The 25,298-nt window shown below is 40.4% G+C and overlaps 1 protein-coding gene across 1 annotated transcript in view; it reads right to left on the reverse strand.

Annotated features, from left to right (window-relative positions):
• Myo3a (myosin IIIA) overlaps positions 1–25,298 on the reverse strand; it is a 189,989-nt gene continuing 164,691 nt past the window's right edge. Inside the window, exons 30-33 of the mRNA XM_052156948.1 lie at positions 15,080–15,186; positions 12,911–12,951; positions 11,770–11,913; positions 1–124 (exon numbers count right to left, since the gene is read on the reverse strand). Of these exons, the coding sequence (XP_052012908.1) occupies positions 1–124; positions 11,770–11,913; positions 12,911–12,951; positions 15,080–15,186 (416 nt within the window). The remainder of the gene's footprint in view (positions 125–11,769; positions 11,914–12,910; positions 12,952–15,079; positions 15,187–25,298) is intronic.

The following is a 25,298-nucleotide window of genomic DNA, read 5'->3' on the forward strand; positions in this document are numbered from 1 at the left end:
CTACTGCTGCACCAGGCGCTGCCGCTGGGAGGTTTTGCGCAGGAGCCTCCTGTAGTCATAAGGGTTGGCTGAAATCCTCTCTTCCTTCAGGCTCTCTTTCTCCTTTTCAGAGACTGTCCAGCACCTGCAAGCGAAACCAGGTTCTGGCCATCAGTGGCCACTGTTTCCGGGCATGCTCCATCCACCCTCCCAGAGCTGGGCAGTCCTCTTCTTTGAGCCTTCTACCAACCAGAGGCATTTAAGAAAGGTACAATCAAAATATCAGGCTAAGCGACCCAGCATAGCTCTAACAGCTTTGCAGTTTTACAAAGTCGAGAAACTAATGGCTTTTGTGTTCAGATGGGAGCAAAACATTCACAGGCAGGGATCACAAGGTTGGTTTTGTTTGGAATGATAATAATTCACAGCTAATAAAAAGATACGTATTTTTGTGCCTTATTTAGTTTTTTCTTTATTGATATATTTTTTATTTGCATTTCAAATGATTTCCCCTTTTCTGGGTCCCCACTCCCCAAAAGTCACATAAGCCCTCTTCCCTCCCCCTGTTCCTCCATCTACCCCTTCCCACTTCCCTGTTCTGGTATTCCCCTATACTGTTGCATTGACTCTTTCCAGAACCAGGGTCCACTCCTCCATTCTTTTTGGACATCATTTAATATGTGGATTATGTCTTGGGTATTCAAAGTTTCTAGGCTAATATCCACTTATCAGTGAGTGCATACCATGATTGATCTTTTGTGACTGTGTTACCTCACTTAGTATGGTGTTCTCCAGCTCCATCCATTTGTCTAAGAATTTCATGAATTCATTGTTTCTAATGGCTGAATAGTACTCCATTGTGTAAATATACCACATTTTTGGTATCCATTCCTCCATTGAAGGACACCTGGGTTCTTTCCAGCTTCTGGCTACTACAAATAGGGCTGTTATGAACATAGTGGAGCATGTGTCCTTATTGCATGCTGAAGAATCCTCTGGGTATATGCCCAGGAGTGGTATAGCAGGGTCCTCAGGAAGTGTGCCCAGTTTTCTGAGGAACCGCCAGACTGATTTCCAAAGTGGTTGCACCATCTTGCAATCCCCAAAGGCAATCTACAGATTCAATGCTATCCCCATGAAAATCCCAACCCAGTTCTTCATAGAGCTAGAAAGAGCAATTCTCAAATTCATCTAGAATAACAAAAAACCCAGGATAGCTAAAACTATTCTCAACAGTAAAAGAACTTCAGGGGGATTCAGTATCCCGGACCTCAAACTTTACTACAGAGCAATAGTGATAAAAACTGCATGGTATTGGTACAATGTCAGGCAAGCGGATCAATGGAATAGGATTGAAGACCCAGAAATGAACCCAGACACCTATGGTCACTTGATCTTCGACAAAGGAGCTGAAAACATCCAGTGGAAAAAAAGATAGTCTTTTCAACAAATAGTGCTGGTTCAATTGGAGGTTAGCATGCAGAAGAATGTGAATCGATTCATTCTTATCTCCTTGTACCAAGCTCAACTCCAAATGGATCAAGGACCTCCACATAAAACCTGACACACTGAAACTAATAGAAAAGAAACTGGGGAAGACCCTTGAGGACATGGGCACAAGGGAAAAGTTCCTGAATAGAACACCAATAGCTTACGCTCTAAGATCAAGAATTGACAAATGGGACATCATAAAACTTATTTAGTTTTAAAAAGACTTTCATCAAACCGGAAGACTCAAGGTACATAAATAGATGTCCACTTTCTGGATTTTTAAACCAGTCAAAAAAAATGTTTTTTTAAACCTGGATCTGACGAACAACTCCAGTAGTGACACAGGTCCTGCTTGGTCTTTGGCTTCGCAAGGCTTTTCAATGTTTTCAATGAAACTGCTTTCCCCAACCCACTGTAGGAATTCCAGTCAATGTTTACCTTTGGTTTCTGCACCTTGCTTGAGGAAATGGGGATGGTCCCTAAAACACAGCTCCAGGGGTCTCACAGTCATTAAGCACATACAAAGTACCAGTGTGGGTGGGTGACAGAAGAACAAGTCCTCGATCTCGTGGAGCTTTAAGTTGCGAGTGGGAGAAGACCAACCAACCAAACAAACCAAAACCCCAAACCTTAAAATATCAGGTGATGAGAGAAAATTTAGAGAAAGGTCAGCAGGTCAGCAGGTCAGTAGGTCAGCAGGGTAACAGGACAATGATGATATGCAGACGAATGATCAGGACAATGGCAGTGTGCATGCGAGTGATCAGGAAATGGTGTGTATGGTGGTCAATGTAGGCTTCTGGTAAACTAATATTTGAGAAGAGGCTTGAGGGAATACTGACTGATTCATGATGGGTGGGGAGACCCACTGAGCCATGATGGTCTTCTGGGTGGGGAGAGGGAGCAGTCATTCCAGGACAATATATCAACAGGAAGGGTCCCAAGACTGCAGCAGACAGGCTGTTTCAGGAACAACACAGGCTACAGTAGAAGGCCTGTGTACGACCCGAGTGAGCATACTAGAAGAGTGAGGGTAAGAAAGGAAGACTTGCAAACTTCGAGACTACAGACTACATGAGCCATTATTTAAGGTGTGGCAGTGCATGGTAATAGAGCAAAAGAGAGGGATACTCTAGTGTTGAAGCCAGGGAGAGGAACAGGGATTAATGGAGACTGGAAAGGAAGAGGTAAGAAAAGCACAATGTAGAGGCCAATAATAAAGATAATTTTAAAAGTTGGGCGGGTGCCGAAAGCACATAGCGAGACCCTGCTTTCAAAAGCAAAAACCAAAGTGAAATGTAAAGGTATTTGTGAAAAGAACAAAGTAATTTTGAAAGAAAAAAGTATAGGTGTTAAGCACTGCCAACAAGGATCCAGGCAGGCTGAGAGCAGACAGATTTTGGGGTGTGGCAAAATGGCAGACACTGACACCTTTAGCAGGGTGAGTCACTGAAATGGTGGCAGGGAAGACTAAGTAAAGTGGCTGAAGAGAGAGTGGGAGAGTAGGCCATGAGAGGAGTGTTTCTCCTCTGCCCTGATGGAGAGCAGAATATATTTGGTATTGGAGGTGGGCTAAGACTGTGCTATATGATGACTGCTGTCTGCATCTGGTTCAAAGGTTACCAGAAGTGATTTAGTAAAGAGAATTGACATTAAGGATGCAAGTGGAGTTAGGGGATGGGGAGAGAGAGAGGCAGAGAAACACACAGAGACAAAGATAGAGACACAGAGACAGAGATACAGAGACAGACACAGAGAGAGGCAAAGGTAGAGACAGACAGAGATAGAGACATGGAGACAGAGACAGAGGCAGAGAGATACAAAGACAAAGATAAAGACAGAGAGGGGGCAGAGAAAGACATACAGAGAGAGACAAAGATGGAGAGACGGAGAGACAGAGAGAATAGGGGCAGAGAGAGACACAGAGAGACAGAAACAGGGAGAGACACAGAGGCAGAGACACAGAGAGACACAGAGAGAGGCAGAGAGAGATACATACAGAGAGACAAAGACAGAGACAGAGACAGAGAAGTGGCAGAGAGAGACATAGAAAGAGACAGAGAGACAGAGAGGCAGAAAGAGAGCACAGAGAGACAAAGACATAGAGACAGAGACAGACAGACATATCACTGCAAAACTACATTCTTGTAAAAACCCAGACTCAGAGAACAACTGAGAGGTTAGGTAGGCTTTATGTAGGAGGTCACCCAGGTTACCTGCAGCCGGCTGAGGGAAGTTGGAGGGACAGGAGTGTAGACCCGCAGTGGAAGGGTGTGTCTACACTGTGCTACTCCACTCTTCTTAATAAGATGGAAAAAAAATGATTGTTGGAGGAAAGCCTGGGCAGTTAGATGGTTTGAAGCGAGGATGAAGTCTGAAAGGAATACCCTTTCAAAGGAGGTAATAGATTTTTAGGGGAGAGTAGCATTGGCAAACAATTACAACTATTTAAGAAGTGTGGCTGTATTATTTCATGTGATGTTAGGCTGAGGCTTCAGCCAAGTTCAACTTTAAGGTAGAGATACAGATTGGATGCTAGGGCTTACCAGGTGAATATTATTTAGAGAGAAATGGGTAAAGTCACTGAGGATTTATTCTGATTTAATAATTTTATTTATTTATTCATTTATTTTGGTCTATTTTGAAGGGGGTATTCAAAGAATACTTTCTCAAGGTCCTTCAGGGCATCTTGAACCTCACAGCTTCTTTACAGGGAGGTTTTATACAGCACTTCAGTGGGTGTAAACAGAATATTCTCCTTTGAATTAGTGGCTGAATTCTCATATAAGAGTAGTCACCCCTGTCAGGCTCATCACACATATGAGCTCTAAATTTACAGGCACTACTGTAAGGCTTCAATACTTATACATAACACTACTTGACACAGATAGAATGATGGTTTGTATATGCTCAGCCCAGGAAGTGCCACTATTAGAAGGTGTGGTCCTGTTGGAGTAGGTATGTCACTGTGAGTGTGGGCTTTAAGACCTTCATCCTTTATGCCTGGAAGTCAGTATTTTGCCAGCAGCCTTCAGATGAAGATGTAGAACTCTCAGCTCTGCATGCACCATGCCTGTCTGGACACTGCCATGTTCCTACCTTGATGATAATGGACTAAACCTCTACCTGTGAGCCAGCCCTAATTAAATGTTGACATTTATAGACTTGCCTTGTTCATGGTGTCTATTCACAGCAGTAAAATCCTAAGACAGAAGTTGGTACCAGGAGTGGGGTATTGATGTAATAGGCCTGACCATGCTTTTGTTAGGACGAATGTGGATTTGGGGACTTTGGAAAGCAGTGGAATGCTTTAAATTGGACTTAATGGTCTATGCTAGTAGGAATATTGAAGACTTTGTTGCTGAGTATGATTTGAACTGTACAGACCTAGCTCAAGAGGTTTCAGTGGAGAAAAATATCAGAATGTGGCCTAGATACTGTTTTTATTGAATTTTTGATGAAGAATGTGGCTACTTTTTGCTGTTAAAGAGTCTGTCTGAGGCTAAGGTGAAGAGACTCAGATTAATTGCACTGACAAAAGAAGTCTCAGATACGACCATCATAGACTTTGTTTTCTGATTAAGTCTCATGAAGAGGATTTTAAACAAGCATAGCAAGCTTAGAAAGGGAAAATATAAAATATTTTTGGTTCGAGTATTAGAGGGACACCAGGAAGTGAAATGGAGGTGAATCCCATGTTCAAGGTGATAAAAAATTAAGGAATTGGGACTTTGGGGAAAGATCCTATCTAGCTAAGTTTAGATCCAGGCACAGTGGTACACATCCTTAATATGAGGAGATAAAGCCAAGATCTCTGAGTTCAAGGCCAGCCTGAGACAGAGCTAGTTCTAGGTGAAAAAAAGCTTAAGTCCAGGCTGGGTGGTACACACCTTTAATCCCAGGAGACAGGCATGCTGAACTCTGAGTTAAAAGTCTATCTACAGAGCAAGTTCTAGGATAGCCAATCTTAGGCAGTAAAGGATCTGGGAAACAGAAAGCTGGTAATAATATAATGGAACAAGGGGGCCATATTCCATCCCCAGCAAGCAACAGAACTTGGCAGCTTCGGTCATGTGGCTCAGGGCTTTAAAATAGAAGGGACTGCTGTGACAATTGATGCTGGTTAGCTGAAACTAAGAATGTAGCAGTGATTAAGAAGAGACTAACGTCTCTGAGGTGAAATCTTCTGGGATTTGTTTTTTGACAGCACAAAGAACTGTGTTCCAGAGATAGTTACGGTTGTAGCTAATGCTGCAGCTGGACTTGGTAATGTGTAAGAGTCACCCAGGTGGTTTTGAAGGCATGAAGGGGCCATGAAGAGCAGCTGAGGCTTGGCATTGTGAGAGGCCATGGAAGGCCATTTGTGAAGATGCAACCTCAGCTGTAGTTGACAGCCTAGGACTGAAGGGGTCATGCAAAGGAGTTGAGGCTTGGCACCATAAAGTGAGCCTATGAGAGACTATCAGTGAAGCCTAGTTGGAGTGGAAGACCCCAGTGTACTGGAAATGCCAGTACCATGGGATGATCACCAAGAACAGCAGCAACAGTGGTGTGGATCAATCTGAACTTAGAGTGCTACAGAAGACAGAGCTGGAGAAGTGACACCAGCCCTTTGGAGGAGCCCAGAAGATCATGCGTGAATCTGAGACATTGAAACAAGAAGCTGTAACATTGAGCTTGGAGAATCTCCCCAATGTTCAAGATGTGAGAGCCATGGCCTCTCTACTGAGTAAAGCAGCTAACAGGGAGTGGAGCCAGCCCAAGAGAAAGGAGTCTGTTGCAGTCAACAAGAGTGAAACAGGAGTTGGAAATCTGAAGACCACTTTGATATCAGACATGGAGATGCAGAGTTTGGAGTTTACCCAGCTTTTCTTGTCTTGCTTTGGGGATTACAGTTAAGTGATTGGATGAACCTCAGAAGAGAACTTGAACTTCAGACTTTTAATGTTGTTGAGACTGCTATAAAATATGGGGGCTTGGGAAGTTGGATTAAATGTATTTTTTATTATGCTATGTTTAGGTATGGGCCCATAGACTCGTATGTTTGAACAAACCTATGCTGGCCAGGGAGTGGAATGTGATGGTTTGTATATGCTCAGCCTAGGGAGTGGCACTTTAGAAGGCGTGGCCCTGTTGGAGTATGTCTCTGTGCATATGGGCTTTAAGGCTCTCATCTTATCTGCCTGGAAGTCAATAATCTGCTAGCAGCCTTCAGATAAAGATGTACAACTCTCAGCTCTGCCTACATCATTCTTGCCTAGATGCTGCCATGTTCTCACTTTGATGATAATGGACTAAACCTTTGAACCTGTAAGCCATCTCCAATTAAATGTCCTTATAAGAGTTGTCTTGGTCATGGTGTCTGCTCACAGCAGTAAAACCCTAACTAAAAGAGTTAGCAAGAGACCCAAATGTCATGCTTCCCCTGCGTCTTCTGTTGATGCCAACTTTAGTGATTCTCTTCTTCTTAACTCTTGTACTGATTCCCCCTCCATGTTTTATTTCTGGTTCTACTTCACTTACATCTCCTTGCCTTATTTAAAGCCTAGATATTTCCCAGCACTCTACATTGTTCTCAATTGCTCAACAGCACCTCCCTAAATTCAGTCTTGGGAGTGATTGAGAAGAAGCCCCTCTTCTGCTCTTTATTCAGTGACATTCTTTAGCCACCAATGCCCCTCACTAGTTTTTTTTTTTTAATTCACAATCCATAAAAACAACAAGCTGTCCAAAATCAAAATCAAGAAAACAATTTTAGTGATGATTTCTGAAAATACAAAATACTTCGCAATAAATTTAAGCAAGAAAATAAAAGATCATAAAGCTATAAAGCACTGTTAAAAATGGAAAAATACTATCCTGGGGTTTTTTGTTATTCCAGATAAATTTGAGAATTGCTTTTTCTAACTCTGTGAAGAACTGAATTGGGATTTTGATGGGGATTGCATTGAATCTGTATAGTGCTTTTGGCAAGATGGCCATTTTAACTATATTAATCCTGACAATCCACGAGCATGGCAGATTTTTCCATTTTCTGAGGTCTTCTTCGATTTCCTTCTTCAGAGACCTGAAATTCTTATAAAGATCTTTCACTTGTTTGGTTAGAGTCCAAGATACTTTATATTGTTTGTGGCTATTGTGAAGGGTGTCATTTCCCTAACTTCTTTCTCAGCTTGCTTATCCTTTACTTTATATTGTTTGTGGCTATTGTGAAGGGTGTCATTTCCCTAACTTCTTTCTCAGCCTGCTTATCCTTTGAATATAGGAAGGCAACTGATTTGCTTGAGTTGATAGCATATCAGATGACTCCCATGAAGAAGGAAGAAGAGGGCCCTAATCCTGGAAAAGCTTGCTCCAGCATTGTAGGGGAGTACCAGGACAGAGAAAAGGGAGGGGGAAAGATAGGAGAATGGATGGAGAGAAGAGGACTTATGGGACATATGTGGGGGGAAGGACTGGGAAAGGGGAAAGATTTTAGAACGTAAACAAAGAATATAGAAAATAAATAAAATTAAAAAATGAAAAAATACAAATAAATGGAAATGTATACAATGTTCATTGATTGTAATACTATTAAAATGTCCATATAACACAAATCAACCTACGAGATCAACACGGGTCCTATCAAAATTCCAAAACTTTAAAAAAAAGAATAGAAAAAAACCCACATCCTAACAATCAATTTGGTAGTACAAAAGACCCTAAATAGCAAGAATGAAAAATAAGGCTGGTGATATAATATTATTTCATTTAAAAATCTATAAAAATGTGATAGGCAAAAACCTCATGAAAACTGGCATAAAAACAGACACAGAGACTAAGAGTAAATGAAAGAGAGGCCTTACATATAATGAGATTCATCTATAGCCCAGTGGATTTGAATAAGATGCCAAGATCTTAAGGATGGTGTCTTCAACAAACAGTTTTGGAGAAACTGGATATTCATACACAAAAGAATGATATCCAAGACTTACTTTACAGAATAAATAAAAGTTCACTAGAGAAGATTAAGGATTTAAACTACCACCTAAATAGCAAATGTGCTAGAAGAAAACACAGAGGCAACTGTTTACAACACTGGTTTGGAGAAAGGATGTTTGGATATTACCACCAAATTACAGTGACAATAGTAAATACAGATCAGAGTATAAGAAAAGAAATGAGGCAAATAGGATAAGAACTTCTATACATCACAGAAAAGAATCAAAGCATTGAAGAGGCGGCTCACTAAAACCTAAGAAATGATCTTATGGTCAATGGGGACAATATTTGAAACTTATAAGGAATTAAAATAGTTCACTAGAAACTAATGCGCAAAGGTTAAAAATGGGCAAAGGACCTGAAGAGACATTTTTCAAAAGAAGGCACAAAAATGGCCAAAATCCACAAGCAAAAAATTTTCCATGCAAAGTTAAATGAATATCACTTTCTCAAATAAAAGATGTCAGACTCAGTACAGTAGTACACAGACTAGAAATAAAAAAGAATCAAGTTCCTGATTGTTTGGCAAAAAGACTGGCCATCTAAAGTTTGTGCAGACAATAAAATGATATAGTCATTAAACAGGACTAGAAAATCATGTTCAGCACCTTAATAGACTGTTAACCATTATGTTAGGCTGGAGAAATGGCTCAGTGGGTAGGCATACTTGGTGTGCAGGCCAGGTGACCTGAGTTCAGGTCTCTGAAATTTGTAAAAAGCCAGCTGTAGAGTTGGATATCTGTAATCCCTGCACTCCTATAGCAAGATGGTAGAGAACTGCTCAGAAGTTTGGAGTATGTAGTGTAGCAGTGAGAAACAAGAAGCCTTGCCTAAAAAAGGAAAAGGTAGAACACACAAAAAAAACTTCCAAATGTTTCAGTCTGGCTTCCATGTGAATGCCATGGCACATCTGTGCTAATGCTCATATATAAATGCTGCCCAAAATAAAACAAAAAAAATTATAGGCTAAAGGAAGTAGCCAAAACAACCAGGTTACATGTATATTTCCATTTATATGAAATGTTGTAACTAAGCAGTCTGAAAAAGCAAATTGATTACTGGTTGCCGAGGAACAAGGGTGCTAGGGTTGTAATACTGGGAGTCAATGACATATCTTGAAGTTAGTAGTGTATATGAAATAATGTAATATATTTTCCACCTCTTTTTTTTCAAGATAGTGTGGACCTGGATGTCTCAACAACAAAAGAAATTCTGGGGGAATCAGTATCCCTGACCTCAAGCAATACTACAGAGCAATAGTGTTAAAAACTGCATGGTATTGGTACAGTGACAGGCAGGAGGATCAATGGAACAAGATTGAAGATCCAGAAATAAACCCACACACCTATGGCCACTTGATCCTCGACAAAGGGGCTGAAAACATCCAATGGAAAAAAGATAGCCCTTCCAACAAATGGTGCTGGTTCAACTGGAGGTCAGCATGCAGAAGAATGTGAATTGATCCATCCTTGTCTCCTTGTACTTAGCTCAACTCCAAATGGATCAAGGACCTACACATAAAGCCAGACACTCTGAAGATAATAGAAAAGAAACTGGGGAAGACCCTTGAGGATATCGGTAAGGGGGAAAGTTTTTGAACAGATCACCAATAGTGTATGCTCTAAGATTAAGAATTGACAAATGGGACCTCATAAAATTACAAAGTTTCTGTAAGGCAAAGGACACCATCAAAAGGACAAATCGGCAACCAACAAATTGGGAAAAGATCTTCACCAACCCTACATCAGATAGAGGGCTAATATCCAATATATATAAAGAACTCAAGAAGTTAGACCCCAGAAAACCAAATAACCCTATTAAAAATGGGGTACAGAGTTAAACAAATTTTTTCACCCGAAAAACTTTGGATGGTGGAGAAGCATCTTAAAAAATGCTCATCTTCATTAGTCATTAGGGAAATGCAAATCAAAACAACCCTGAGATTTCACCTTACACCAGTCAGAATGGCTAAGATTAAAAATTCAGGAGACATCAGGTGTTGGCGAGGATGTGGAGAAAGAGGAACACTTCTCCACTGCTGGTGGGGTTGCAAATTGGTACAACCACTCTGGAACTCAGTCTGGCGGTTCCTCAGAAGACTGGGCACGTCACTTCCGGAAGATCCTGCTATACCACTCCTGGGCATATACCCAGAGGATTCCCTAGCATGTAATAAGGATACATACTCCACTATGTTCACAGCAGCCCTATTTATAATAGCCAGAAGCTGGAAAGAACCAAGGTATCCCTCAACAGAAGAATGGATGCAAAAAATATGGTATATATACACAATAGAGTACTATTCAGCCATTAGAAACAATGAATTCATGAAATCCTTAGGCAAATAGATGGAGCTGGAGAACACCATACTAAGTGAGGTAGCCCAGTCTCAAAAGATCAATCATGGTATGCACTCACTAATAAGTGGATATTCACCTAGAAAACTGGAATACCCAAAACATAATCCACACATCAAATGAGGTACAAGAAGAACGGAGGAGTGGCCCCTTGTTCTGGAAAGACTCAGTGTAGCAGTATAGGGCAAAACCAGAACAGGGAAGTGGGAAGGGGTGGGTGGGAGAACACGGGGAGGGAAGGGGGCTTATGGGACTTTTGGGGAGTGGAGGGCCAGAAAAGGGTAAATCATTTGAAATGTAAATAAAAATATATCAAATAAAATATAACTGTCTACAAAGAGAAAAAAAAAAACAGTTCAATGAGATATCATCATAGTGCCTAGAACAAAGCGGACATCCAACCATTGCCAGCTCTGGCATCCTTATTCTAGTGGATACTAAATACACATCCATGGATGGTGCCGTGCTTCTGGGATATAAAGGCTTCACAGTAGGCAGAAATCTGTTAGTCAGGAGAAGAGAGGAGAGGGGAATCTCTATGACTCAGAGGGAAAAGGATCAGATTTAAGAGTTGCAGGAGAGAACGCATCCAGCAATGTATGTGGAAAGGGAATGGGACCCTATGGGAGTGGGGCTGCCCAGAAGATAACAGGACAGCAAAGATAAAATATAGATTTAGAAGGTGTTAAGACAGGAATACTGGAGGGAACTGTGTGCTAGCTGTGTGGGGAGGTTTAGAAGGGCCCCGCCATTGAGCTAGTTAAGGTGTATCATTAGCTGGTGTGTGTCTTTCCTTCACCAATCAGAGAGCTATTGGGCAGGTGCAGAGCATGTGCGACCCAACAGAGCCAAAGTGATTTAACTAATTCACCACTACATAAAACAAAATTGCTTAAATTAGAATTTTTGAATTTCCCTTTAAAGTTTATCAGTGAGTGTGCTACAGACTGTACGTTATTACCTCTCATTACTCTCTATGTGCTGATCCTGGGGTTCCTTCTGTGCTTTCCGTTCTCTTGCATTAGAGATATGTGCCTTGGATCCAGAATGAGTGGGCAAAAATTCCTTATAATAGAAATCTTCCAAACCTAATAACTTCCCTTGACTGCAAAGGAACACACAAACATGCTACTCAATCAGTCTGATTTCTATTCACTTGACTTACAAGCTAAGTGTTTTCTTCTTTTGAAGAATTTTTGTAACTTAAGAGCATCACATACATGCTCACATATATGGGAGATATCTTGAAATGTAAAAATAAACACATCCTGTTAATTAAAAGAATCTCTATCTCTTACATTGAATAAAACGTTAGTTGCTGAACTATTTTTTTTTTAAATCAGGTTTAACTTAACATGGTAGTTTCTAGAAGGGCCAGGGACAATGGTGTCCAGTTTGATCAGTCTACATTCACATTCACACCAGGCTCATAGATAACTGTTGTGAGAACTGGCCTTGATGAGTTACTACGAAACGTTTTCAAATGTTTAATCCACAGCCTCAACTGGCTTCCGTGATAGGCACCACCAGATAATAGGGAACTCTATTTATGCTCAACAAAAGCACCCTCTTCCATTCCTAGCATTGTCTGAAAGTCATCTGATGTGCTTAAATGTCAAAGATTAAACTGTTGGCATACTGAAGTATTGAAAAACTGAAACATTATAGGGAAGGAAAATCATGTGAGGAAAAGTGTGCTATACCCCCCTAAACCACAGCTCTTGCTGTTCTGACAACCCTCAAACAGTAAAAAGTGTGACATTTAACATATATCAAAAGACCATAAAATAAAAAGGGAAGAACACCTGTGGATATTGAAGTGTTCTGATGGCTAACTCACCATTAATAAAAGGTCAGAGAAAAGCAGTCAGTTCCAATGATGTGATGCATCCAAATCATATTTGAGTTCTAAGTGAATGCCATATATAGTTCTGGCTCAGTATATTTAATTTATAGGTTCCATATAGTCCTCATACTTAGCATATACTTATGTTGGGATTATGCTATTTTCCAAATATATGTGATTTGTAATTAAATTTGAACATTAAGATTTATAGTTTTATTTGAAGAAAATGATGCTATAATTTAGAAAAGATAATTACCTGTCTTTTCTTGGTCTCCGTTTTTCTTCTTGGGTTGACTTCTAAAGGGAATAGAAAAATTGAAAAGATAAAATATATGGTAATGTGAAATCATATTGTATAATATTTATTATCTTAATGGTAGGTGAGAGAGGGAGAGTCAGGGTAAGTGATTTCCAGCTTATAAGCCTATTTCATATAATGCATACTATATGATTCTGTTTAGGTGGGATTCTAGAAGAGGCAATACAGAGACAGCAGTCAATTAGTGATTTGTTAGGGCATGTCAGGAATGGTGTGCAAGTGACTAATGATGGGTAGAGTTTCATTTTGGAGTGATAGAAATGTAGAGTTGGCTGTGTTGATGGTTGTGTTAAAAGCTATTTGTAATCTAACGGCGATTTGTGTGACATGTGACATAGTCCAATGCAGCTATATGAAGGGATACACCTATGTCTGGGCCTCTCTGTGTGCATATCCATGTAGGTTATGTAATACACTTTAGGTGGCTTTCTATTTGTTTTTGAAACTAGAGGCTAGATCTAAGCCAGAGACATAGGTTCTAAAGTTGGCAATGGCATCATCAGATTAGTCTAAGGAACTGAAAAGAAAAGAGGTTGTAAGTCTGACTTCTGGGCAACAGCCTGAGGTAGAGAAGCATCATGCAGAAGAAACATGGCGCATTGACCCAGCTAACTGGGAAATCAAGTGTAAGCTTCATTTCCTGCCTGTTTCCAATGTACTCTCAGATTCTCTGGGTTTTCAAGGAAAGCTTTTTCCCCCTCTTTCTGGCAGCACAGAATGTAGACTGAATAAGTATTAGAGATGGTGGGAGCACTGGGGCCAAAGGGACCCAGCTTTGGAGGCTTAGGGGATGTTGATCACTGTGAAAGTTTGACTTTCCTATTTCAATCAATTTCCTATTGTGAGTGACATGGCGTCAGAAGCTCGGTGTCCAGTGAAGAAGATATTGGATTCACGACTTCATACTGAGCCAGTCAAAGGAGAAAGACAATCAAATTTATAGTTTAAATATATATTCTGGTATAGGTTGTGGAGGATGATGTTTGAAGCCTGAAATAGCCCGCTTGAGAAATGGTGATGCTTGGTTGGAGAAGGAGGGTGCATGGTAACTAAAAGGTAGAACAATTGGCATAGGTACCAGATATAAAAGGAAGGGCACAGCCTTCTTTGTTTTGGAAGCCAGGGTGATGGCAGTGGTGTGCAAGGAGGACAGGAACACGTGGGGAAAGAAGCATAGCAGAAGCCATGCCAATGACTTCTCATGCTGTCTGACGGATCCAGATCTCAATAAAGTTAATGGCCCTGATGGGAAGGCTAAGCTGTTCACCTGTGTCTCACGATTCTGACCTGAGATGTGAACATAATACTAAGAGCTGGTTCTAAAATCAGCTATCACAATGGTTGTGAATAAATCTCACTATTGGCCTGGAGTTCGTGGAAGCCCAACAAATATTCCCTTCTCTTTCACTACTTTTATGGCACCATACTCATTTAAATAAAGGTCTCTTTTCCCACATTGGACCTCCCTTTCTTGGTTGATATTTGTATATAAACTCAGATAAGTGATGTAGTGGTTTGAATAGGACTAGTTCCCATAGACCCACATGCTTGAATGCTTGGCTTAAAAGGAGTGACATTGTTAGGAGGTGTGGCCTTGTTGGAGGAAGTGTGTCACCATGGGAGCGGGCTTTGTGGTTTCCTATGCTCAAGCTATGCCCAGTGTTGTCACATTCTCTTTCCTGTTGCCTGTAGATCGAGATGTAGAAGTCTCAGCTCCTTCTGCGCACCAAATATGATGCTTTCATTCCTACCATGATGATAATGGACTAAACCTCTGAAACTGTAAGCCAACCCCAATGAAATGTTTTCCTTTATAAGAATTGCAGTGGTCATGATGTCTCTTCACAGCAATGAAACTAAGAAAAGTGACTACTAGAAAAAGTTTCTAGGAGAACACAGTGTAGGTCCAGGGTTATAAGAGAGGGCAGGACCATGAGAAAGAGGACCAGAGGAAAACAAAGGGGCTACTAAGTGGGGTATCCAAGTGGGGTATCTGTGAGGGAGCATCCAAGGAGGGCCTTCATGTTGCAAGGCCTTCTTCTGAGGCAGTCCAGTGCAGCCAGTTTTCACTGGACTTCAGTTTAATTGTAAGAATGAGCCACTTACATGGAGTAGATAGTAGTATGTAGAGTCTTCAGGGTTATTTAATGTTTTGGGTTTCCGAGGTCTTCTTGGAGGTCTCAATATTTTTAGTTCTTCTCCTTTAGAGACACCTATAAGATGGGTGATTATAAAAAGTTCTGAACTCCAGAAACTGTACAGTGTTTTTCTTTGGATAAATAAGACCTTCTATGGATGCAAACTGTGCCTATTATCCAGTCATATTATTCTTCTGGCTGTATGTTTTTCTCTGGAGGTCTAGGACTTTGGGAGTAAGAGGGGAAGAAAAAAAAGCAAGAAGAGTTTGGTGATGTGGAAAAGGGACACAAGTTCACAGGAGGGATGAGGCCTGGACCTTTCTCAGATTATGTAGGTCAAATCTACATACCTCATTTTTACCTGAGTGTCAAAAAATATGAAAATTCAGTATTAAGTTTTTATACATTATATAGTATAATATGTGTATATATAATAAGCATGTATTTTAAGCACTTGATATTTTTAGAAACACTTAAAGCCTGTGATTAACTCATAATATGATTCTAATACCACTTAAAGTCTGAATCGATGACCAGAATAATACTGTTGTAACAAAAATAAACTGAAGATGACAAAGAATCCGAATAATTGTCATGCGAGTGAAGAACAAAAAGATTCCGAGAATAAAGAAGTTGTTAGCCTTGTATCTATCAAATTACCCCTATCCAGTCTCAGTATTGTAGATTCCATTGGACCTGGCTGCTGGGACTGGTCAGACAAAGGAGGAAGGAAACAGGGAAGAAGGGAAGAGGAAGAGAAACAACTAAACAAAATTTGTTTAAAAATTGCCACAATGCAGAGGAATGCATTGTCAGGCATCAGTGGGAGGAGTGGTCCTTGGTCAGAAGGTTCAATAGATGCCCCAACAAAGGGAGATCAATGCTGGGATGGGGGGTGGGGAGAGGTGGGAGTGGGGGTGAAGGGGCATATATACCTGGAGGCAGGGAGTGGGAGGTGGGGTTGGGTGTTTTCGGGGAGGGGGGAAACCAGGAAAAGTTTTAGCCTTTGAAATGCTAATGAAGATTATATTCAATAAAAAAAAATTTGCCACAATGAAGCCTAATGTGTATGGGTGAATAGTTAATCCACATAGAGCTCCTGGTGGGTGGCAGGTACTTCTAGCCACCTGCCAGAGCTCTTTAGAATCACAAATGAAAGATATATGTGTGTGTGTGTGTGTGTGTGTGTGTGTGTGTGTGTGTGTGTGTGTAATATGCCTTATTAGCTCAGTGACTGAATTTCATGAACCTCCCCACAGCTAGCACACACTGCCCTCTGGTATTCCTGAGTTAACATTTTGTAAATCTATATTTTATCTTTGATGCCCTGCTTCCTTCTGGACAGCCCTCCTATTGGACCACTTTCTTTTAGTACCTACATTTCAGCTGTCCAATCCTCCTTTCCTTCACAGGGGATTCAGTCCTAAGGTCCTCTCATGGCAGAATCCCTTCTTCCTCTCCCCTGTGTTTCTTGCTGGGGAATCCTAAAAGTCCCGCCTCTCTTACCCTGCCCAGCCATTGGCCATTGACAACTTTATTTCTCAATTAGAGCCAATCCTTTAGGCTATGTGCAGGGCATTGTAAACAGGTTTTTTTGGGTAACATAATTAGCATGATAACGCTAGTTGCTACACTAATTCTTCCATAAGATCAAACCAGCCCTATCTGAGCATGAGTAGGGGAGGGGCTTGTGAAGTATGAAGCTATTGATGGCTGTTAGGGGAGGGTGTTTTCTTCTGGCCCGAGGCTCCTGGCATGATACCCCTGCGCCAGTACCTCATCCTGTACAATGAAACGACTCAGGAGGTATTTAAATAAAGAGAAAGCACATGGAGTGTTTTGGGAGGGAACATGGTGAGAAAAGAGGGAGAGTGAGATGATGGGAGGGTGGACTTAGCCAAAATTTATCATGTGCACGTGTGAATATTAAAATATTTCATTATTTCTAAATTTTGTATTTGTTCATTTGTCTTATGCATATGACTGCTTTGTCTGCATATCACATGACTGCCTCGTGCCAGTGGAGGCCAGAAGAAGATGCTAGAGTCCCTGGAATTAGGGGTCTAAAAGGTTGTGAGCTACCAGCTGGATAGGCATCTGCTCCATAAGAGCAGACAGTGCTCTTAACCACTGAGCCATTTCTCCAGCCCCATAAACAACTATTTTGAAAAGAACATATCTTCTGGAAGGTCAAGGATGCCCTTCATAGACACACTGTAGGCCCCTTTTTGTCCTATTATCCCTGATTCTTGCATCCTTGAGTGTCACCCACAATTTCATGCCTTTCAACCTAAGGACTATACATACAGTATATTTATATGTATGTATGTAATTTATATATACACATACATAAATATGTACACACACACACACACACAGAGGGAATACTGCACTGACAAAGAAGGTCTCAGAGAAAACCTACTGACAATACTGTGATCTCATCCTTTGAGCCTCTAGAATGGAAGGCTATAGTTATGCTGGTAAAGCCACATTGTCTGTGGCTTATTGTGGCAGCCCTAGAGAATGAATATAGAACCCATGTCTATATTTGTGGTTACTGCCTGGTGTTTGCTGTTATTGTGCTCTCTGTCTCTCTGTCTCTGTCTCTGTGCTCTCTGTTTATCTGTCTGTCTGTCTGTCTGTCTGTCTGTCTGTCTGTTTCTCTCTGCCTCTGTCTCTCTATTTGTCTCTCTGATTCTCTGTATGTTAGTAGGCTATGAGGTCAAAGACAATGGATGTCTTTGATTGTTCTCCACTTTATTTACTGAGCCAGGGTTTCTTGATGAGCCAGGAGTCTGGCAGTTTCTGACAGCCTAGACAGCCAGCCTCCTCTTGGGATCCCTGTCTCTGTCTCCCTAATGTTTTTCTCGTGGTCACCATGATTGCCTGGATTTTATGTGGGCTCTGAGGATCCGAACTCAGGTCCCTGGGCTTGCAAGGTAAAACACTTTATTCCCTGAGCTGCCTTCCAACCCTTGCTGCTTCAGACCTTTGTCTATGATGCTTTTATTTAGTGGGTGTGGAGAGCTGTGTGTGGTAGGGATGCTTATTTAAGTTTTGAATCCTCCTGTTGGACTTCTGATCTTGCCTGGTAGGCATTGTCGGCCAGGGGTTTGGAGCTGTTTGGAAGTTTGCATCCGCATTATCTGACAGGCATGGTGCTGTGTGAACAGTAGATGCTCAGTACCCTTTTATTAACTAGGTCACTGGCTTGTCATCACATATAAAACAAATATCCAAAGCTCCAAAGATAAATGTTAATAAAACAACAAATAAATCTCTGGGAAGAAAATCCACGTGAATTCATGAAGCACTTAGGCCTATAAATACCTTAATCAGAATTCAGGAGTCAGAAGGCATACATATTTGCTCACCATAAATAGCTAAGGAACTGGAGGTGTGAGTGGCTCAGTGACACAACCTTTGCTTGGCATGTTTGAGGCCCTAGGTTCAATTTCTATCTCCATAAAGGACAAACAAAAGCACAACTGTACAGACCAACAGGAACACAGATAAAAGATCCTGATGACCAAGATGAGCAAAGCAACAAAATAAATCATCGCGGAGGGTGCTTTGGTAAGGGTGGGAACGTGCTGCAACCATGATGGTTTTACCCCACACGCATGAGCAAAGCTTACAAAGAAACATAATTCCTATGGACAGGGTGTCAGAACAAGTATATGTTCACAGATCACTGAAGCCAATGCCAATTGTTACAGTCTTCAAGGAAAGAAGACTCACACTAACAAGCAAACAAACAAACCGTCTCTTCTCTTGGTAATCCTACCCCTGTAGTCTATCGCCAACAATTACAATTCTAGTAAACAAAAATAAATTTCAAGATATTTACGTCAATACTTTCCATACCGGTAAAACTTGAGACACAGCAAGTAAGAACATATACACATATTTAAAAAAAACATAGGAAAGAATATGTGTTTTATAACAAGGGTTCTGAAGAGGGGGGGAAGCAGGTTGGATTCAGGGAAGGAAGCAAGATAAAAGAAGAAAAGAAAATGCATGCTAAGAACACATTAAAGACACATGCGGGTATGAGTATATCATAGTCAGAGCAAAGTACTAATTCATTAAAATTGAAATTTCAGAATTTCTAAGTATTTCTATGTTTTATAGAATTCATATTAGCTTAGTTTTCAGCCCTTTCACCAGGACAACCTAAAACAGGGTGCTGAGCGTTATTCAGGAGTAGATTCCTACGACATTGCCCTCTGAGGAGGATAACCAGGAAATAAATGATTGGTAGGCCTGATTGCTCTGCCAAATTTCCTGGGAATGTTTTGTTTTCTGATTTCTAGAAACTTCCCCCTACCCCTTCTTTTTCTTTATCAGCACAGAAAAAAGGCACAAGTTTATTCTATGCCCTGATTTCCTTCCTCATTTTGTTCCTTTGGGGGAGCACAAACCTTATCAACTGATCACCCTGTCCTCATAATTACAAAAATGACACAAACATTTATAATCACAGACTGCACAGTGTATCAATGTTGGCACTAGCAGAATTAGGTTTGTGGCTATTTCATGTGATGTGAATGATAAATGTTAGCTTGCAAAGGTGACAGCCAGGAGGTAAGGCATTTATTCAAATTGTAGTGCTGGTGATAATTTCCCTAAGTGTTTTAATTTTTCAGAAGTGTACCTTTTGGATAATAAATTGATGGGCATTTCAATATTTTGCACTCAGAAGAAAGGAGACAAACTTAAAACTCACTGCCTGCAGTTGCTTTAGAAAGTTAAACTCGAATATATTTTTTTTTCATTTCAAGGATAATCACACTATTTTGTTTAGGTGATCACAGACTATGCAGAAGTGTCTGAATCAGGTGTCAGCAGCCGCGCATTAAACTATCTTAGCCTTTTTCTTAAGAGACCATTGTTCAGATTTGGTAAATTTCCATTTTCTCTTTATAGGCTGTGACCTTCAAGAACTATACAGACCTACAGAATTCTTCAGAACGTCTTAAGCACCTTAAAGGCAGAGTCATCCAGGCCTAGTGACCATTTGCATATCCCCATTCAGCTCAGCTGCCCTCCAGCCAGGCTAGGAAACCTGGAGCTCTGATTCCAGATTCTGAGTGCACTGCTCAGGTCCAAAGCTCTCTTCTTTGCGGGGAGGGGGGGGGGCTGACCTCCTTCTGTTCCCCTTGAGAGATCTGCACAGTTCTCACTGGGCCTAGTTTAATCTTGCTTTTCTTCTGGGTATTCCTGTTTTCTTGAGCTAACCAGGGGAGCAGGGCTAAGGGGAGGGACTTGTTTTGGCTGAGTGTCCTCAGCAGCATGGGTGAGCCATGTTGCCTCAGTGGATCTGTTTCAGTCTTCTGACCTTCTCAACAGGATGCCTATCGCTCCTTCTCCATCTGAGCTGCACATCCCAAGGCTTTGGACATCATGGACTTTCAGTGCTTGTTAAGTCTCTGCTTTGTGCACTTATTACTAACACAGAGCTTTGAGATGGTTTAGGTCCCTACCTGGCCCTTCTATCATTTTTTTAAAGATATGTTTTCCTGGATATGTTGGAAAGTATTCTGCATGCTATGGGAGAAGGAGAAAGGCAATCATAAATATAACTCTGATACGTGTCCTGCGACCTCCAACAGTGACCTGCCTGAGAGATAGACTGTTCCAGTACTGGCACAAATGTCATGGAGCAACCAATCACTTTTTGATTGGCCCCACTTTTTTTGGCCCCACTCCATGAGATGGAATCCATACTTGACACTGCTGGTGGTCAAGAACCAGAGACTTCTAAGATAGGTCATGGGCCTATAACCATGGTTTTGCTAAATGAACACAATAAGCATAATTCCTAATGATATATGGTTATACCCATAGATTAGTCAGGGCGTTACTCAGACCTCATCAGAGAACCTTCTTTGTTCAGTAGATGCAAATTAACATAGAGATCTACAACTGGACAATGTGCAGATGGTGACTTTGGAGCACCCAGGCCTTAATGGGGTGTTTTCATCAAGCTCCTCCCCTCAAGGTTAAGTGAAGTGATCTCTGCATAAGAGAAGGAAGAAAGGTTGCAAGAGTCAGAGGTGATGGATGACTCCAAGGAAAGTGTCACCCAAAGACAAATAGAACTGATGCACATGCACGTATGAACTCAGAGACAGTGTGGCAGCACACACTTCCTGCCATTTTTTTTTTTAGTAGCATCAAGGAAAACAAGGAAGAGGCAATCCTGAGAGTAGGAGAAGGGCCACAGCTCCCCTCTTAGTGACTCTTGTCTCTTGAACATATCTCTACATTTATACCCTGTAGTTTTGTCATCTTCATTGGGCTCAAGTAAGACATTTTAGGCTTTAAAGACTAGTCTTGTTCCAGTCTACGGGGTTGGCACTGGCTTTTTTCTTTTTTAAAAAAATTTATTTATTTTATGTATCTGTGTATACTGTAGCTGTCCTCAGGCATACCAGAAGAGGGCATCAGATCCCATTACAGATGGTTGTGAGCCACCATGTGGTTGCTGGGACTTGAACTCAGGACCTCTGAGAGAATAGCCAGTGCTCTTGAATGCCGAGTCATCTCTCCAGCCCCTAGCTTTTGACCACAGACACCTTGCACATAGGTGTCAGTGGAGGGTAACCCAGCAGAGGCACACAGAGGCGTAAAGTGGTTCATGTTTCTAGGTGTGGCACGCCTTCATCGTGACCTGAGTACAGCACTTTATCTTTATGCTTTTTTTTTTTTTTTTTTTTTTTGAGCACAGACACTGAAGTACTCAGGACAAACATGCTGGTTTCTGTATTCCTTAATCTTAAAGGAAAAAACAATCTGGAAAAATTATGGATGGTCAGCAGAAGAGTAAGAATCTATGGAACAACTTCTCCCTCAAATCAGAGATAGTTTTAAGCATCTTGTTGCTTTGCAATATATCTTTTAGCAAATACCAGGTTGATTTTAAGCCCACTCTGTCTCATAATTGTGCAATTGACTTTGTATATTATCTGTTCAGTGATTACATTATTTTATTCCTTTTGTTAATCACATGCTTTTTTTCTGTCTGAAATTCAAGAATAATCTTTATAAAGATTAAAGTTCTAGGGCAGATACTTTGAATGCAACACTTTAAATTCTTCCAGTTTCATGATATCTCACCTTGCCAGCCTGAAGCACAACGTGCCACCCCATCATGGATCTCATCTTTACTATATCTTTGTGGTTTTCTGGTGAACTTCATTTCAAAGTATTAATTTTCCACTATTATTTCCAATGAGTTCTTTTTCCATTGTAATATTTTATGAGAAAGAATATCTATCATATCTATCATCAATGTATATATCATGTATGTATGTATGTATGTATGTATGTATGTATCTATCTATCTATCTATCTATCTATCTATCTATCTATCTATCTATCATGTCTCCATATATCCTTACTTAACTTTGTTGCTGATGCAAATTGTTGCTAAGACCCATCCTTTACATCTTTAAGGCCAGAATCACATGATCTTGTAATTCTTCCACCATCTTACCTTTCCTCTTTGATGATTATGTCCCTCAGAAACTTCTCTATTTTCCAATTGCATCAAAATATACTGTTACTTTTATTCATTTAATTTTACTCCTTCTCCTTAATGGAACATTTTCCATTGTTTTATAGTTAATTATGATATTGGTATTAGTTTAGAAAATGTTCATATTGCTAAAGAATATCCTTCAGTTTTTAGTTTATTGGGCTTTATACTTTATCAATCCAGGTTCTAGATTGTATTAAAAATGGCTTTGTTATTTATCAAGAGAGCTTTTTCTTCTGACCTTTTGATATAGTGTTATATCCATTTGTATCATTTAGACAGTCTTTCCTATATACAGTTGCATTCCACCAGCAAGTACTAGTCTCAAGTCCATACCTGAGATCCACTGATTCAGCTTTTAAGGAAATGTTGCTTTGAGACCTTTTGTTCTAAGATATTCAGACTTCTGAAAATAGATGCTTTTATTTTTCACAGTTTTCTCTCAGGCATAACACACACTGTGGATATGCACAATTCTCTAAACATCTCAAGGCATTTGCCTAAATATGCTAAGTTCTTTGAAAGTATTTTGGAATAATTCTTTGATGGAATTACCATTGTAATGTTTTTCTTGGAAAAGCATATTACAGCATATTACAGAAGGTAGATATTTTAGTGTTTTCATAGTGTAGTTGGTACAATATTATTCTTATTTCTATTTATTTGTGGATTAAAAACAACCAGGCCTTTATTATTATTATTATTACTATTATTATTATTATTTTAGTAGCATTGCCTTAGCTTCATTTATGTAACAGTATTTCTGTCTTGGAGCCCAATAACACTATCATATTCAGTCTCCACAAGGGATGAATCTATTCATTGGGTGAGTCTTCATGACTTGTGGTTTCAGGGAACGCCTTTCCAGACATGTGCAGAGGTGTGCTTCATTAAATCTAATTGAGTGGGCAATTCAATCAACTGTGCCACTTGTTTATTTTGAGTGTGGTCTTTATTGACAAGTTTATAACCAGGAATCATTTAAGTTAATATTGAATGGTGATTCTTAAGAGACATTTAAAACATATTTATAGAAATAAAAAGCAACATATCAAATGTTTTAAAGCTGTTTGCCTTGTTTTCACAAGAATGGATTCCTGACATGTTGACTGAATTTATCACAGTAAAATACTTTAAAACTAAATGCTTTAGATGGAAACAATTAAAATTTCCGCAGCCAATTTTTTCCCATATCACATTGACTTTTATCTCTTCAAGACTACAGAGGATGTGGAATTAACACAGACAGAGAAAGATAATTATTAATGTGCTTGCAACTGCCCATTAAGTTCTCCATACAGACAAAGGCCAGTGATGTCAGCAGCATCTAAACTGAGCAGTTTCTTGGCATATTTGGACACTATAGAACTGATTTATCCAAGATAGAGTCCAATGGAATTACATAATTGCACTTGATAATATGAATATATTATTAATGTATGAGTACAGTGATAATATATTTTTATATTAATAATCTATAACAAATTAATATATCACACACTATAATGTCTATTATAATATATTTTAAAACTATAATAATATTGTAAAAAAGATAAATATACACATAGAGCATTTATTATTTCACACCACTAGAAAAAAAGGCTTTTAAAAGAACTAGCATGAAGCTGGGTAGTGGGGGCTTTTGGCTTTATTTCCAGCACCATGGGGGAGACAGAGGCAGGCAGACCTCTGAGTTTGAGGCCAGCCTGGTCTACAGAGTGAGTTCCAGAACAGCTAGGTCGATGCAGCAAAAGTTTGTTTTTAAAAACCTAAACTAAATAAATTAATACGTTAATAACATTTTAAAAATCTAGCATGTTTTTAGGCACTGGTCTTATAACTAGTCACCACGGGCTAGTCTCTAAGCTCTTCAAAAGAACTGGGCTAGGATACTGTTTATGATTGTCATGATTGTCTGAAGTGAAGAAACAAATGAAGTCCCATTTGTTGATTGTTGATCTTGGAGCCTAAGCCTATGTGCTTCAGTCCTTCTTAGATACTCACGGGAGGAAATACGGAGACAAAGTGTGGAGCAGAGACTGAAGAAAGGCCACCCAGAGACTGCCCCACTTGGGGATCCAGCCCATACACAGTCACAAAACCCAGACACTATTACTGATGCCAATAAGTACTTGCTGACTGGAGCCTGATATAGCTGCCTCCTGAGAGGCTCTGCCCGAGCCTGACAAAACAGAGGTGGATGCTCATAGCCAACCATTGGACTGAGCATGGGGTCCCCAATAGAGGAGTTAGAGAAAGGATTGAAGGGGCTGGAGGGGTTTGCAACCCCATAGGAAGAAAAACAATATCAACCAACCAGATGCCCCAGAGCTCCCAGGAACTAAACCACCAACCAAAGAGTACACATGGAGGGATCCATGGCTCGAGCTGCACATGTAGCAGAGAATGGCATCAATAGGAGAGGCCCTTGGTCCTGTGAAGGCTCCATGCCCCAGTGTAGAGGAATGCCAGGGGCGGGGGAGGCCGGAGTAGGTGGGTGGGGAGCACCCTCATAGAATCAGGGGGAGGAGGGAGAGGATAGGGGAATTCCAGAGAGGAAACCAGGAAAGGGGATAAATTTGAAATACAAATAAAGAAAATATCCAATAACAGAAAAGAAAAAAAGAAACAAAGTGAATTATCT

This window comes from Apodemus sylvaticus, chromosome 14, assembly GCF_947179515.1.
Source record: "Apodemus sylvaticus chromosome 14, mApoSyl1.1, whole genome shotgun sequence".
In the NCBI taxonomy this organism is placed as follows: Eukaryota; Metazoa; Chordata; class Mammalia; order Rodentia; family Muridae; genus Apodemus; species Apodemus sylvaticus.